This window comes from Manis javanica, chromosome 4, assembly GCF_040802235.1.
Source record: "Manis javanica isolate MJ-LG chromosome 4, MJ_LKY, whole genome shotgun sequence".
Classification (NCBI taxonomy): domain Eukaryota; kingdom Metazoa; phylum Chordata; class Mammalia; order Pholidota; family Manidae; genus Manis; species Manis javanica.
In genome coordinates, this window is record NC_133159.1 from 71,192,292 (window position 1) to 71,209,124 (window position 16,833).

General features: G+C 35.1%; 1 protein-coding gene across 8 annotated transcripts in view; it reads right to left on the reverse strand.

Annotated features, from left to right (window-relative positions):
• Window positions 1-2,744: 2,744 nt before the first annotated feature.
• The window catches only part of SSX2IP (SSX family member 2 interacting protein), a 46,777-nt gene continuing 32,688 nt past the window's right edge, over window positions 2,745-16,833 (reverse strand). For 6 of the 8 annotated variants that reach the window (XM_073234212.1, XM_073234208.1, XM_073234213.1 and 3 more), the window contains 6 exons: window positions 15,127-15,277; window positions 13,681-13,817; window positions 13,192-13,365; window positions 10,153-10,267; window positions 9,548-9,713; window positions 2,745-6,065 (listed from right to left, as the gene is read on the reverse strand). In XM_073234212.1, coding sequence (XP_073090313.1) covers window positions 5,891-6,065; window positions 9,548-9,713; window positions 10,153-10,267; window positions 13,192-13,365; window positions 13,681-13,817; window positions 15,127-15,277 — 918 coding nt within the window. In that variant the 3' untranslated portion in view covers window positions 2,745-5,890. The remainder of the gene's footprint in view (window positions 6,066-9,547; window positions 9,714-10,152; window positions 10,268-13,191; window positions 13,366-13,680; window positions 13,818-15,126; window positions 15,278-16,833) is intronic. The other 2 variants (XM_037012514.2, XM_073234211.1) reach the window with 1 other exon arrangement.

Here is a 16,833-nt window from a genome sequence, read left to right on the forward strand (position 1 = left end):
AGTACCCGGAACACAGCAAGGGCTCCATATATTTTAGCAGACTACAGGGACACCTTGTTTTGTTGCTTTACTGTTCCTCATAGATACTGCTTTTTTTTTTTTTTTAACAAACTTAAGGTTTGTGGCAACACTGTGTTGAACAAGTTCAACAGTGCCATTTTTCCAAAAGCATGTGTTTGAAAAAGTTCAATTTCACTGAGATCAAATAATTTTCACTATTAGTGCTTTTTGTTTAAAAAGGAACAAACCTACCCTAAGTAGTGCATCAATTAGTAACTTCAAGGTAAAAGCAACTGGTAAAGGAAAAAGGCTAGAGTTCAATTAAGTTGATATTTCACAAAAGCATTATACTCCTGGGCGAATCTTTGAGAACTGCCTTTGATTGAATCTCTTCAGTAATAAAAAATTAGAAAAACAGAAGTTTATTCTGAAAGAGGCAATTCTAGGCTGAGAATTACAGAAGAAAAAAATCTCAAGGTATTCAGGTAAATAAATTAATAACATTATACTCAAGTAATAACTATACTTTGGGGCCAAGAGAGATCTGTATCGTTGCAGATTATTGTCAGAGCTAAGAACTAGCAGTGTCTGGCCCCATCCCCGGCTGGGACGAACAATCTCCACCTCAGTTTAGACATCAGATATAATAGAGAACTGGATCCAAAGCATTGGAATGGAGGGCAGGTTCTGTATCAGTCTAAGGACTTTAGGGAATATGCAGAAATCTTTTCTAATCCCTAACTGGGCTGAAGTGTGCTTTGCTGTAATGGTGCACTACAACCAGGAATGAAAAGGTTTTGACCAGAAGTAAGAAAACCAAATGCCTAGTGCACACACAGCAGGGAAATGAGATCTCCAGTTGCTTTGCATGGAGTTCTTTTTAAATTGAGTTAAAATATTCATACACAATACTTAATTCCACTACTTTAACATTTGTTTTTCATGATGAATTAACTATAAAATGTTACTGGACCTTTCGACAAAACAAAGCATCCCTGGCCATTGTGACTGCAGTCAGAGGGACATGGTACACACACTCTAACACTGCCAAGAGAAAATAAAAAAGCAGAAAAAGCAGGCTGCCAAGGTATGTCCTCGGTTTGCTCAACAGCCTCTAGGATATATTTGCTATTAGCTATTTCAATTAGATCCTTAATGCCCTAATGTTGAAAAGGTAGATGTCCAACTCTGAATGGGATTGCCATGGTAACCATTCACAAAACAAGAGAGGGCCTTGCAGGTGGACTGAAAGATAAACACCTTTAGTGTAGATTATAGGGTGGCAGATTACAGTTTAAGAAGCGAACAGTTTTACTTAAGTCATACTAGAGGACACTGTAGTAGTCTGGTGTTAAGGTTGGAAATTTAGGGATCAGAAGATCTGGGTTTTAAGTTCTTATTTTATCATTTACTTATATGACCTTGAGTTCATCATTTAACATCTGTTACCAACTCTTAAAAATAGGAAGGTTAATATTCTCTCATAGGGTTATTCAAATAATCAAAAGAAATTGTGTTCTGTGCAATGTTAAGATATTTCAAAAACTGTAAAACTACCATTTGAACACTTTAAAACTTGTTATAAAAAGGTTAGAGAAGCAGTAAGTAGATTCCTTCCAAATATTAACATACTTGAAGCTCTAGTAATCAGCAGTAAATCCCTTACATACAGTGTTTTTCAGGTTATTTAAATAAATGACTGAGGGATGAAATGTTAAGTACCAGTCGCAAACTGTGTGCTCACCAAATATCTATTTCCTATACCTCTTAGTAGCTTGTAGTCAAGCTGGGGTCTTATGTCTAGGTTCTAGACAAAGCAGTGTGGGTAGAAGGCATGTCTCTTTCAGATCTGGCACTTAAAAACATCCAGGACCACCTACCAGTCTGCTCTTTCCCTGATTTGACAACATTTGGGGGCCACGAGTTCCAAGCACCATAGCTAAACATGGAGGAAGACTGACAAACCCATATTGGATGTGACATGAGCCAAAAGATAAACTTGTGTTGGGCCACACCAACTTAGTGCTTTTTATTTGAAGCATGGCCTATTCTCTCTGCAAGGAACCAAGCTAATTAGAGTTGATAATATACCCCCAATAAATAAAAATTCATAGAACAAGGTTCCTACCCTCTTGAAAAAGAATGAAGTTTTAGGATCCTGACTGGAAATTTATAGTCCATTCATGCCAAGCAACATGCTACTTAAGTTTCATTAATATTTTCTATTTTTCATTAATATTACATGCTTACTATGTGTTAAGCATTAAACTAGGTAAAAAATATTGCTGAATCTTAAATATATGAATGCTGAGGTGGGTCTTTACCAGTATGAATCATTGGCATTACAATCCCTCTGAGCCCTCTATAATGTTTTGTAAATATAAAAAAAATTTAAGAAGTCTTAAGCAGCCAAGTGAAATAGCTTTTATATGAGTCAAATAATTTAATCAACAGCACCTCCACTTTTACATACAGCTTCAATGCCATATTTAGAAAAAGGATTAGACTGACCTATTTCATTATCTTTATCAACAAGGCCCAAATCTTTACAAATGCTTTCTCTATTAGATAATAATACATGTTTGTGACAGAAAATCTTATACTACTTTGCAAGGCTGTATTTTGATGTAGAAAAAAACAAAATAACATGTAACTACATAGTACTTCCCATACAAAAAATGTAAAGACCAACTGGAAGACTAGCCATGCCACTCACTGTCACAAAATGGACATGTAGTCCTGGAGCAGAATAATCACCCCAAGTTTTATTAACAGACTGAATGTTTGAACAGCATTTACCATTCTTTATTACAAGTTAGGTTTATATGGCTGGTGTTCCACTCAACTCAGAGATTCTTGGTGGTAGAATGTACTTGTCTTACCAGCCCCAGTGACCAGCATGTTGTAAGCCCTGATGTATATATAGCAGGTACTTTATAAATGCTTATAAAATAATTGAAAAAAAAGGACAAATATAAGCAGAAGTATATTTACTAGATTTCCATGACCCATACTTACTTTAAATCCAATCTAGAAATAAAAGCATGGTTTACATTAGGCAACATATTTTAAAGATTTTTCTAACAGGCAATCACATGTGGGTATACACACTGCAAAACCTCTCCTGGCATCCTGAGATGCTTTCAAACACTGCACCAGGGGAGGCAAGACTGGCTTCCAGGGTGCTCTCCTTCCCATCATGCACCATAGAATGTTTTTCCACAAAAACCATGTTACCATAAACCTGTGAACATGTCTGGTAAGTTAAGGAAGGAAATACACAACTCCTAAGTAACAAGTGTTTACTTACACCAGGAGGTAACAATTTGCTGTGGACTGCTCTGTGAGTCTAAGTATTTAATATATTGCTTCTACAAGAAAATACCTATTTAAATTTTCTGATTATTAAGTTTCTCATCAACATAAATTGAAGATAAAAAAATTGAGGCTAGGAAACAAAGTTTTACTCATTTTCTTTTCCACTTTTATGCTTTCAAAATTCAAAATGGATATGTCATGTAAAAGAAAATGTGAGGTACAAAATATTTCACATTTACATACTGGTAAACAAGAAAACTGTTTAAGAGTATCAAGACTCTCAAGCTAAAGTACAACGTGTTACCATTATCCAATCATGGCTAAATATAAGACTACATATACGGCACAGCTGGATCAGTACACTGCAAATATCCAGGAAGGTGAGGGAGACAAAATCCTAGGAGTTTTATGCCGTGGAGTCAGTTTTCCAACATGGAAACCATTCCAACATTCTGGTAAATTTAGCATAACTGGGAATCATTTTGGACTGAAATGTAAAGCAAAATTGATGCTGTTATGTAACATCAATTTCTAGCAGATCTATGAAGACTTTTATTCAAAGTACAGTGAATCTGGCTTTCATTTGACTGTTTCTTTCAACTTAAGATTTCAAAGTAAGTCTCAAGGAATTTTTCTTTCCAATATGATAATTCAGTCAACTTTAAAATGGAAAAACAACAAAAAACAGAGATGGTGCCTTGTAGAAATCAATGTCATGGAATAAAATATTCCCTAAAGTGGGAGTTTTACCTTAAGAACTAGAACGCTTGTTTCTGGTAAAGGATATTATGGGAACCCCTTGGGGGAGAAATTCTCAACAAACACTGATTTCATTTTCAACATTTCTGATTTTCTTTGATCACATCATTGCTCAAAAGCCAAAGAATTGTGTATTCCAACTGTTCCCTCCTTTGGTATATAGAACTATCTCTGAAACTTTGTATCATTTCTAATATTGTAAATGGTGAAGAGGTGACCATGTAACAAGCTGAAGGCCAAGTGACTAACTTGCTTTTTTTTCAAGACCCAGCTTTGTGAGACTATAAACATGGTTCCTTTGTTATTAGTCTCATTAATGTCTTATAAGATACTCAATGATGTCTTATCAGCCCCGGAAAAATGGTTGCTGCTCCATAACTCCAAAGAGTTATATGGTGAATGGATAACAAAAATACTTCAAAATGATGAATTTAAATGGAACAGTTACAACAGGGTGTTTAAGTGGTTGAACTGCTAGAAAACGGGAAGGCAGATGGGCTTCAACTATAATACCTAGCAAGGACTGATCTGTGTAGGCTTCTATGTACAGAGACAAATAGGGTTAGGCACTTGAATGAGGTTGATGAAAACCCTGGGAAGGAGCATGGGCCTATACTAACTTATACATTTTATATAAAAATGTGTATGTTTATATAATTTTATATATTAATATATATTATATAAATTATTAATAGTAGTGACTTGCATGAAGAAATGTCATAAGTTCTGAAAATGAAATGATACAAGTTTGTCCAGAGTACCATAATATCAAGATTACAAAATCTGATGTTTTTACATTGTCAGATTTCCTTAACATTAGTGGCAAATACCTCAGTGAAATATTAAAAAATTATTGGCAACTATACAAAGCCCTAGCCAGTACAGATGTCACAGTACTGGCACCCATTTGGTAAAGAAAATATCACCATCCAAATATCTTAATATCTTCTATCATCCAAATATCTTAAACCAGTATTCTTATATTGTTCTAATCAAAGGTACTTTTGCTGTCTTGCCTTTATTACCCTCCAAACAAAAGTCCTTTGAAAAATTATAATATCCTACATATATAAAACTCTTGCTGTAGAAATCTCAAAAATGTAATGTTAGTAATGTCAATTATCTAAAGAACTCAGCCTCAGGAATAGCTTTTGAGTATTTATTGCTCAGATGGGTTCAAAAAATTCTTAGATGTGGCAATGGCTCTAACACATCTGTAAACAGAATACCACTAAAAAAAAAAATCTGGCATGAAATACTGTAATTATGGATGTGTAAAACTTTAAATCTTAAAGCCTCTTAACATAATCATGTATATCTATGTACAAAACATACATAAATTTTACTTTATTTAAAACATATGAAAGAGGAAATTTCAAATCACACTAAACATAATAAATATAGAACTTGCTTTGTTAAAAATCTACAGTATACATTCAAGTAAAGGCTAAATTTCCAATGCCAACTATATGAGACAAAATTAAACATTTATAATAATCAGTTTCCTAAAAGTGCTATTTTTAATACCTATAAGAGGAAACTCTTTCTAGTGCTTTTGCGTCCATCCAAACACCTATACATTCCTTTATTCACAGAATCAGATGCTTCTGTTACTAAAAATAGATATCCAAAGCTTTTACATCCTTTTAAATAGATTTAATATTTAGCTCTTTGGGGAGGAACTGGGAAATCTAAACAAACAAGTCAGACCATCTTACATTATTAGAGATGACTGATTTTATGACACACCCTGTTTCAACTTAGATGTGAAATGCGGTGAACATGTTCGTGAAAAACGTTCCAGTCCAAGTATCTAAGGTAAATCATCTTTTTCTACATGAGCATTTGTGGAGGTCAAGGAGCACCCACTACAGCAACCTTCCTGTGAGCCAGGTCTTGATGCCACGCTCCATTTCTGATTTGTACATTCTCTTTCAACCTGACTTGGTTTAGTTTCTTCAGGAGTTATATTCAGTACATTGATTGAACTGTTGGGGAAAAAAAGGTAGATCTTAATATTATCATCCCCTCCTCCTTTTATACTTTAGATATGCCTGAATATCTACATCTGATTGCTCCCTTGTCCCATGCTAAGTAAATTTTGAGGACACACAGATCAAGAAGTGTTTCAAAATGACCTAAACTTACCACTTTTATCTCTCCATCTACTTATGTTTATCCATTTATTTACTTTATCTCAAAGTCTACTCTGAAGCAGGCTGCCCAACGGAAGCCTTAGATAAATACAGAACAGGTGGGTTCTGCAAGCCCCCATATCCCCATCTTCCTGCTACTATTTTCTAATCTCTTTTTGGTTTCTTTCTTTACTTACCCATTTGTTCACACATGCATGCTTTCATCTACCCGTCTCACCGACACATTTAATGAGTGCCTACGAAAGTGGTTAACTAATAGTCCAGACTCTAAAGTCAGATGGTATAGATCCATATCCTGCTGGACCACTAACGATGTCACTTTCACCAAGTTAAACCTCCCCATTCTTCAGCTTCCTCAGTTGTAAAACAGAAATGGTAACAGAACCTATATCATAGGGTCAGGTGGTAACTAAACACACACTAGCAGCACTTTCAATGGTGCTCCACCGATTTTAAGAGTCAGACACTAACAATCTTAGTGTCTGAACAGACATGACTCCCATCTGCAGTGACATAGTAAGAGCTATACTTGGCAACCAGTCTCCAATCAAAGGAATCTGGTTAAGTAATTACTTTCAAAACTATAGGGATAAGTCAATGAACAATACATTTTTATCAACTGAGTATCTAAGGCAATTTTTTCACAAATTTTTTTTCCCCTAAATGTACATTTTTTTGTGACTGGTTTACTAACTTAACCTCATAATGTGGCAATCCTAAAAAATAAAGTTGCTTTAATTCTAAAAGTCTGAACCAAAAACAATTTAACAAATTACTTATACTTATTTGCCAATACTTTGAGAAAAAAAAAAGCTTCCTTATTTATCATTCAGCCTTCAGAATCCCCACGTCTCCGATGAGATGACATCAAGGATCAACTAAGTTCTCTAAGTAATTCAGTACATGAGTTACTTTGCATGGGATTCAGGCACAGCCTTTATGTAAAATTCTCTATAGTGAAAGACCAATGAGGATGTTGTAGAAGTCAGCTGCAAATATTCCTAATTATTTTGCTATAACTTTATTACAAACCCAGAACCAAGATGGCTTCAGGAGCAAGGAATCCAAATTACTAAGTAATTTAAAATTTCAAAAACTGTCTAGCACAGCTTCTTTCCTAATAACCAGTTACACAACTCTTTTCTATGTTGATCTTTAGAGATCAGTAACTGTAAATAGCTTAGTAGAGTTTCTTTACACTCCAAAATTCTTTTCCTAGGCCAACAATATTCCTCAGTGTAGCCCCTGGAATACAAGAACCAGAAAAACATTTTTATGATCCATTTGTGTTCACATATATTTTAATTTTTACAGCCAGTTACTGAAGGTTTATAATAGGCCAAGTACTGTGTTAAGTGCTTTGCATATGTTGAAACTTAATCTTGCAACGCCCTATGATGTGGGTACTAAGTGTTGGACTTTTTATCTTTATTAAACACAAAACAATGTCTTCAAGGAATATTATGTTAAATACTTCATAACTAAAAATAAATAAGTAAAAAAGTAAAAAAATTCTAAATACATAAAAATAACTGAAGCAACTAGGCTATGTTCACTCTCAGATACAGACTGCATTATTTGTAACTTGTCTATATCTAATCAGAACTATAGATATATCTATCTAACCACAGATAGTTTTGATTGGTCAAATTTGGGGGTTTCAGTAACATTCCATGTAAGAAAATACTTTGAGCTTATAAAATCTTTTTACTGTAAATTAAATAAAACTTTCACCTCCCATATTCAACCCATTGGTCAATCTACTGGCTTTAGAAGCAAAATATATCCTAAATCCAAGGATTCCTATGGTCATATTATGACTCTAGTCCAAATTACCATCCTCTCTCCCCTCAACTCCACTACTGCTTCCTAACTGGATCTTCTGGCTTAAATTACTGGCTCCTACAATGTTTTCCACATAATAAAAGAGTTTTGCTCATTCTCTTGCTTTAAAGTCTCCAATACTTTTCCATCCCTTAGAATAATATCTGACCCTCAAACAGACTAAAATATTTTATAAGAGAAAACTCAAGAATGTGTGTGTGTTGGGGATGGACAGCTGAGTGGTGTTATATACAAAAGATCCTGTCATGAGATGATTATTGCTGAAGCTGGGTGATGGGTACACAGGGGTTCATGACTTCATTCTCTCCACAACTGTATATATTTGAACTTTTACATAAGGATTTTAACCCCAATCTACTCACCCAGGGCCTTATAAGGTGTGACCTTTACCCACGTCCCACCAGCATCTCCCGCCTCCTGGTCTGGCTCACTAATGACACTCGCCATCCACAAACACACCAGGGTTACAACATTTGCCTAGAGAGCTGTTGCCCCAGCTCTTTTGCCCCCGAGTGTTTAGAGTCCTAATTCTTTTAAAAGTTAACTAAGAGTGTCTTGTCCTTTTTAAAATCTTCATATTTTTGTTATAAAATTCATCTGTAGCAATTCTTGGCCCAAGGGCTAGCTGGTTTCTTCAACACTTACCTCCACGCCTGTCCCTCACTATAAGAGGCCAAGCATGCTAGAGCCTCGACTCCTGCTTTCTGAGGCTCCTGCCAAACTGACAGGACCTCATGCCACGGTCTCCTACTACTTAAGAGGAAAGAGATCACCCCACACTTTTCAACATAGCCCTTTGCTCTTTTCTATTCCTATCTCACTAGGAATGTCCTATCTGCTTAGTTCAAAATTAATCCTGGAATATTGATATTATACCTTAGAAAATGCTTTAGCAATTTAAGACAGAGAAAAATACCAAAACACAATGTATTAATAGCAATGTATGGGTTTCCTGGGGTTGGGTGGGGTGGAGAACAACTTTCTGCCCTACTATCCTTGGGCACAGGCACAGATCCTCTTTACCAGTAAAGATGAAGAGGCTTTTCTCTACTGATAAAATAGCACACTAAAAGAAACTTTAAAATTGTGCTCTGCAAGAATTGTCTAAACAATATCCTCCTACTTAACAAAATTAAAGTACTCCAAATAGTAAGTGATTCATGTAATTAAGACCGCATTTTAAATTGCATTTTAGGTATGAAATAAAAAGAATCACATTATACGATTTAGCTCCCAGAAGACAGGGACAGACACCTTGTTTACTATTGTATTCCCATCACCTAACAGGGGTCTATATGGAACCCATAACAAAAATAATTCGTGGAATGAACGAATCAACCTACTAACTTCCTCTCCACAGCCTCCACTGTTGCTGACACTAAAGACATAGCGACTTTTCCTCAACAGTGCAACTCTTGCAACATTATGGACGTGTGAGACATGTGAAAGGATCACCTAGGGACCAGTACCTATGCTCAGATGCACAGGAGCACATCTGGAAAAAGTCTGAAGTCGAAGGAGAAGCAGGAAGAGATTTGGTCAGTTTAGACGTGCAGACTGGAGACCTGTTAGACACTCTGTAAAGCTTTTTCTGCCGTGGCTTTGAGGGCGCTGTGACATTGTCCTGATCAGAACCTGATTAAAAATGAAGGAAAAAAGGCAGTACATATGGTGAGGTGTTAAACAGAGTGAAGGTAATAAGCTAGGATGATTTCTCTGCAGTTCTGAGTCTGGTATGAGACACAAATTAATCTGAATACCTGCTCTGGCCCTGACTCTAGTCTACCTAATCTTGCCACTCTTTTAACACATATTCCATATTTAGAAGAATCTCATTTTAAAAATATTTCTAGATTGTCAATTTTCAAAAATCCGATATTATTACACTCACAACAAAAGTTGTTTTTGATATGCACAGTCCTCCTGTCATTCCCATTCTGACTACAGTTAAATAAATGTTGATTTTTTTAGTTCCAATTAGAGAACTCTTACTGGTCATCTCCAAAATTTTATAGTATTTACAGTAATGTGTTTACACGCATTTTCAGATTAAAGAAGTTTATGAGGTACTCACTTCCTGAGAAGGCACTGAAAATTTTCACATTTTCTGAGTTCTGGTGGTCAAAGGTAGTCATATTTAAAAACTGCTGCTTTAACCAATTGGCTCTTTCTTCTTCAAATGCCTTTCTCTAACATAACAAGCAAGCCAAAGAAATACTGATCAATATTTCAACATTCACACAGTTGCCATTTCACACGATTGCTCTAGTATTTATATTTGCATTCTGGCTATCGCTATCATGTATATTTAGTTAAATGAATTAACCTGAAAAAATAAGAAAATTTTCATTTAAATATTAAAAAAATTAAAATTCACCCTTTTCACCTAAATAAACTAACTGACCATTATTTTCACATAAATTTTTCAAAAATTCAAATGGACAGCAAAAAAATAGCATATCAGCATACCATCTGAACATACAAAACATTATAAATATAAAATTTCAATAAAAATACTCTGCTGTAAATTAATCACTTGAAAAAAAGGAGCTATGACGTCCTCAAGCACTGCTTTGCTCCTCAAGGATACCAGTCACCAGCATCAGCAGCCCCACCACTACACCACAGAGGGCATATGCCCCCTCCGCTTCTGCACGGCTGATGAATCCTACACTGACTCCTCCCTCTCCCCTCAGGTCTTATCGTTCCTTCCCAACCTTCACTGGCCTCACTGTCCCCAGTGACCAGAGGCAGCAAACCGGCAGTGGTATAGAAAAATGGCAAGATGCTCTACATCTCTTAGAGCAGGATGGGAGATACAGGCTCAGGAACAGGTGATCCCGTATGATGGGAGAAAATGCTGGTGCAAACGGCTTTTGTTTCCTCACAGAGATAGCTACTGATGAGAATGACTTTCACAATTGGGGAGAAAATCCATGTCAGCTAAATAAACAGCATATAGTCTTTCATTCATAAAATATTAATGCAGAATCATGCATCTCCAGGTATTTGAAGGAAACCAACAGCATAAAAGAAAAAGGCCAAGATGAATAGAGAGAACTGACCACAGATAATAGTTCAAGGTAATCTTTTTATAAAACTAGACCATGAATTATCAGATTTGTGAACTTCTGGTAAAATAATAGTGTTATACAAAGAATAATAAAAAATAAGAACGTTAGAAGACTTAAAAGATAAATTCTGAAAAAAACTCAGTGGATAAATAATAAAACTGACCTTGTTTAATACCAGGTTGGCAGTGCACAAGATAAAAGTGAGAGAATCTCTCTAAATTCAGAGGATAAGGTACTCTACAGATAGACCCAGAAAGCCACACATTTGCCTAAGAGAAGTTCCAGAAGGCAAGACAAGTCAAAGAAGGAAAAAACAGAATCAAAGGAAATATCCCTAAACTGAAGAAGTATGGTGACTTCAGGCTAAATGAAGCTACTAGATATATCATGGTAAAATTCAGGTACTTTAAGAATATAAAATTTCCAAAGCTTCCAGAGAGGGGTAGAAAACAAAACACAGGCATCTACAAAATAATGTTAATTATATGATAATCAGGCTTCTTATTTACAAAACAAAAACTAGAAGAAATGAAATAATGAAGTTTTGAGGAAAAAGTTGGAAACTAATTTCTATATCCAGTCAAACCAATGCAGTAAGAATATATTTTTGGATATTCTAGAGTTCAGAATACTTTTCACTCATGCACTACTTATGAGAAAATTATTTAAGATGGTAATATAGCAAATTGAAAAAGGAATCCAAGAAAGAGAATAATATAAAATATAAGCTGAATCTGACTCAGAAAATCATAAAGGAAGCTACAAAGAAAGTAAAAGAATTCACTACATGGTGATAAATGGAAGTTCTCTTTCAGGTGGCAAAGTCTTAATAATGTACATTTAATGTGTACAAATGTCTTACTTGGTTATAGAATGAATATTATTTACATACTCCTGATATTATCAATGCTCTTTCCCAGTTTTTAATGTTTTAAGTCTCAACCTTAGGCAAAATACTCATACCTGATTTATGTTACAGAGAATAAACGTGACAAGACTTGACAATGAAAAATATTATCATAGACAAAAACTGGGAGGTAAAGGGGCAAAAGTGGGACAAGGGTAACTATAAGAGTGCCCCCATCTTTCACTGCAGGAATAAACTGATACTGTGCGAAGCTGAGCCAACATCAACATTGCAGCACTGAGCATATTACTTACCTAAAGTAAAAAAGTCAATCAGAAAGAAACAAATTTTTAAAACATGGTTTACAAAAGTGACAATACTATGAAGAAATCATATGTAGAAGGGAAGTACAATAAGGACACTAAACTCTTATCTTTCACAGCAGGAATTCAATAGACTGATCTCAAGAAAAAAAGACTATAATATAAAGTTAAGATAGTACTTACCAGAAGAATTACAAACTTTAACAAGGGTTACCTCTGAGGAATAAAACTAGAGATACGAATGGATGGTATTTCTCACTTGATAGCTTTTTGTATGGGTCTATTTTTTTAAACCATGTTCAGATGTTACTTCTGTAATTTTTGAGATAGAAATATGTATAGATAGTAAAATGCTAAACAAGTCAAAAAGTGAGCTACAGAAGTGTATACACAACCGTCCCAAATGTTACCTGTGAACACATACCTCCCTGGGTGAAGGGTGGCAGAGAGGGAGAACATTTTTTATTGTACTTCCTTTTTTTAAAAATACAAACATGCTCTTGGTTGCACTGTCTTCTAACACTACACCTATTGACAGTGGATAGATGACAAATGTCCAAAAGAAATCTTTTGTGTGAAGGTAACACTGAAGAGCAGAAAGCCAAAACAAAAGGGTAAGTGCTTATAGTTTAAAATAAGTGTCAATTCCCAAACCTGGTAAAGGCAAAACAATATCCCTTGCAACAACAGCTCATGTGCTTAGCATCCCTTCCACTTCAAGTTGTTTATGAGAACATCAATCACATATTTTAGCAAAAAACTGGATATTTCAGCAAAAAAACAGTGAAAAGAAGAACTCAGATGCATTGTACTGAGGCCTCTCTAGAACTTTCAAAAGCTCTACAAAGAAAGCTAATGGTTTAAAATACCTCCAACCCTAGGCGAATAGCTGCATCCGTAAAGCTTCGTCTTTCCTTCTCAAAATTCTTTTTTTGCTCTTTAAATAGAGACCATTCTTCTTTGAGGCGTTCCTTTTCTTCCAACAAGTAACAGTCTCGTAGCAGTGAAGTGGTGTCATCATCACACGCAGTAGCAAGCTGCTGCTATTAAATTTTAAAACATAGTAAGCTCCAGAGAGTCCCTGCAACTCTCCAAATTGAAATTAAAGCAAGGGAAGGCAGCTCAAACTTTAATGCAAAGCCAGATTATGAAGAATCAGAAAGTCAACTGAGGACCCTCATTTTCACACTGGCAGAGCACTAACTAAGGAATGGCATGCAGTGTACCTTTATAAGCAGAACTCAGAATACAGCAGAAAAATGCCAAAACTACCCATCTTATGAAACAAAGGAATAAAAATCTTCTAAGATTCAGTAAAATTCTGGCCCTTCACAGGGAAGAAGATAATTCAAATGTACCTGTAAAAGTTGCTGCTGAGTTTTAATCATTTCTTTACACTGTTGAATTTCTAACTCGAGTTTTTCAGTTTCTTGCTCATGGTCTTGTCGTGAGATTACATCTTCGTCATTAAAACCTTCTAGGTGTACCTTTGAAACTAACACAAACCCAGTAATATTACAGGTTTTACAGCTACCATTTAGTTTATGGTGTTTTTTGGACTTATATTTAAAATAAGGTTCTCAGAACTTTTCTCTTCCCAGACTCTGATGTTTTATAAAAATTTTGTAAGCTATAATAAAACTAAATCCATATTTTTTAACACTATGAAAAAACTTAAAAAGTAAAGCATCTATAAAAGGAGTTCATAACAGCTATAAATTCATACTATTTTTGGACTAAATATATCCTTACAAATAGCTCTACTGTGAAGAACATTTAATTTGTAATCTTTATTCAAGACTAAGTCCTAATTAAATATGGACAACTTATATTCACAGAAGAGAAAAATAAATTCACAAATTGCGTTCTTTAAACATCAATGCTCTACTACAAATCTTGCTCTGTGGCATTAAATTCAACAAATCCAAACATACTTGCTATTTACTAAATAGTGATGACTGAAATCAATAAAACTTTGTATAATTTTGGCACTATAATAATTATGCTGATTGCTCTTTACTACTGAAGACAATTGGCAGTGAGTTTATAATTTTAACAATTCAGAATATATTTTTTTTCTTTAAGTAGAGCACATTTACTGAGCAGGAACATTAATTTTCTTGATTTAAAAGCATGTAAATTTCAACAAACAGAATATGTTAAGGATGTATTCATCAACACAGGTCTATCAATACTACCTATACAGGAAGTGGTGTCTAAAATACACTGTTAAGTGAAAAAAACAAAAGTGCAGAAAAAAGTTTGTAATGTTCAATTTTTGTTTTTTATATATTTTAAATAAATACTTTGCAAATATATAGAGAAAAGTCTAGGAAGATACGCATCAAAATGTTAAGTGCTACACATAAGGAACAGAGCCCTGAATACTCTACTTCATGTATTTTCTGATATTTGACATTGCACATTTATTACTTTGAAAACAATTTTAAAATGAATTATAACAAACCTAGGAATATGCAGCAAGTATCTAGTAATAAAAGGTTCATATTATGATATTTCTTGATTTCCAAGATGTACTAAGAGACTTAGTTCGCTTAATTCAATTTTATGTTGCTCTCAGAACAGATGGATACTTGATGTCCTCTTTTCAGAGAAGAGTCATTCTGAGAGCAAAGTATTTTCACAGTGAGGCTCAAACCTTACAACTAGAAATAGACGGATCCTTGCTTTTCAAACCACCAAACTAAACTAAAGTATTGCAGATTGGAGCCTATAATGTGGCTGAAACCTAGGAGCTTACTGAGTGCTATTACTCACTATGCATGCATTCAGGCAGTAGTTACCTTGGTTATCAAGTTTTTCTACATGACTTTTCAAAATTCTCCACTGTTTTCTGATGCTGTTTGTAAGCTGTTCTCTCACAGTTTCACAGGAAAGGTCCCACATACTCTCTCTACTTAGTTCCCCAGCATCTTCCTCAACATCAGAGATAACCTACAAGAGGTGAGAGATGAAAAGGAAAGACCACTATCTTAAAATGGCTTTAGATACCCAGTTGGTAGTAATCAGATAGACTATCAGAGCTAATTATCAAAATCATTTTTGTGTTATACTTTAAATATATATGACCCACTACTTAACATACATATTTGAGAAAAAGTAATTAATATTGAAGATAGAAATTCCCCAATTCAGGTCTCTTCAAACATGAATTTATATCCAGATATGCTACTGACAAGAGGCATGGAGCTGTGTGAGGGAGTTATTTGCTACCTAATGTGTTGGGTGCTTTCACAGGTTAGCCAGTCCTCATATCACATTACACAGTGGGGAAGCTGAGGCTTAGAGAAGTGGAGGGCTTTGCCCAATGTCACACAGCTAAAAGTAGAATTGAGGTTTGAAACTACATCAACTTTTCTCTAATCCTTAGCCATTTAAATAAATAAACCTGTGAAGTGATCTGCAAACTAAAAGCAGCTGTTGGTCTTATTTTTCTTATATAATTCTTTTATAAAATGAGATGATTTTTATGGTATTCTCTCAGGACATTAAATTATAGGTAAAGGTAACATACCTCACTAACATATGACCTTATAGAATCAAAGCAGGATAAAGAATATAAGGATGAGGGATTACGCTCCCTGACTTCAAGCTCTACTACAAAGCCACAGTAATCAAGACAATTTGGTACTGGCACAAGAACAGAACCATAGACCAATGGAACAGACTAGAGAGTCTACATATAAACCCAAGCATATATGGTCAATTAATATATGAATAAAGGAGCCATGGACATACAGTGGGGAAATGACAGCCTCTTCAACAACTGGTGTTGGCAAAACTGGACAGCTACATGTAAGAGAATGAAACTGGATTATTGTCTAATCCCATACACAAAAGTAAACTCGAAATGGATCAAAGATCCAAATGTAAGTCATGAAACCATAAAACTCTTAGAAGACAACATAGGCAAAAATCTCCTGAATATAAACATGAGCAATTTTTTCCTGAATACATCTCCTCAGGCAAGGGAAGCAAAAGCAAAAATGAACAAATGGGACTACATCAAGCTAAAAAGCTTCTGTACAGCAAAGAACACCATCAGCAGAACAAAAAGGCATCCTACAGTATGGGAGAATATATTTGTAAACGACAATATCCAACAAGGGGTTAACACCCAAAATATATAAAGAACTCAATGCCTCGACAACCAAAAAACAAATAACCCGATTAACAAATGGGTGGGATATGAATAGACAATCTTCCAAAGAAGAAATTCAGATGGCCAACAGGCACATGAAAAGATGCTCCATATCACTAATTATCAGGGAAATGCAAATTAATACTACAATGAGATATCACCTCACACCAGTAAGGATGGCCAGCATGGAAAAGACTAAGAACAACAAATGCTGGCAAGGATGAGGAGAAAGGGGAACCCTCCTACACTGCTGGTGGGAATGTAAGCTAGTTCAACCATTGTGGAAAGCAATATGGAGGTTCCTCAAAAAACTAAAAATAGAAATACCACTTGACTCAGGAATTCCTCT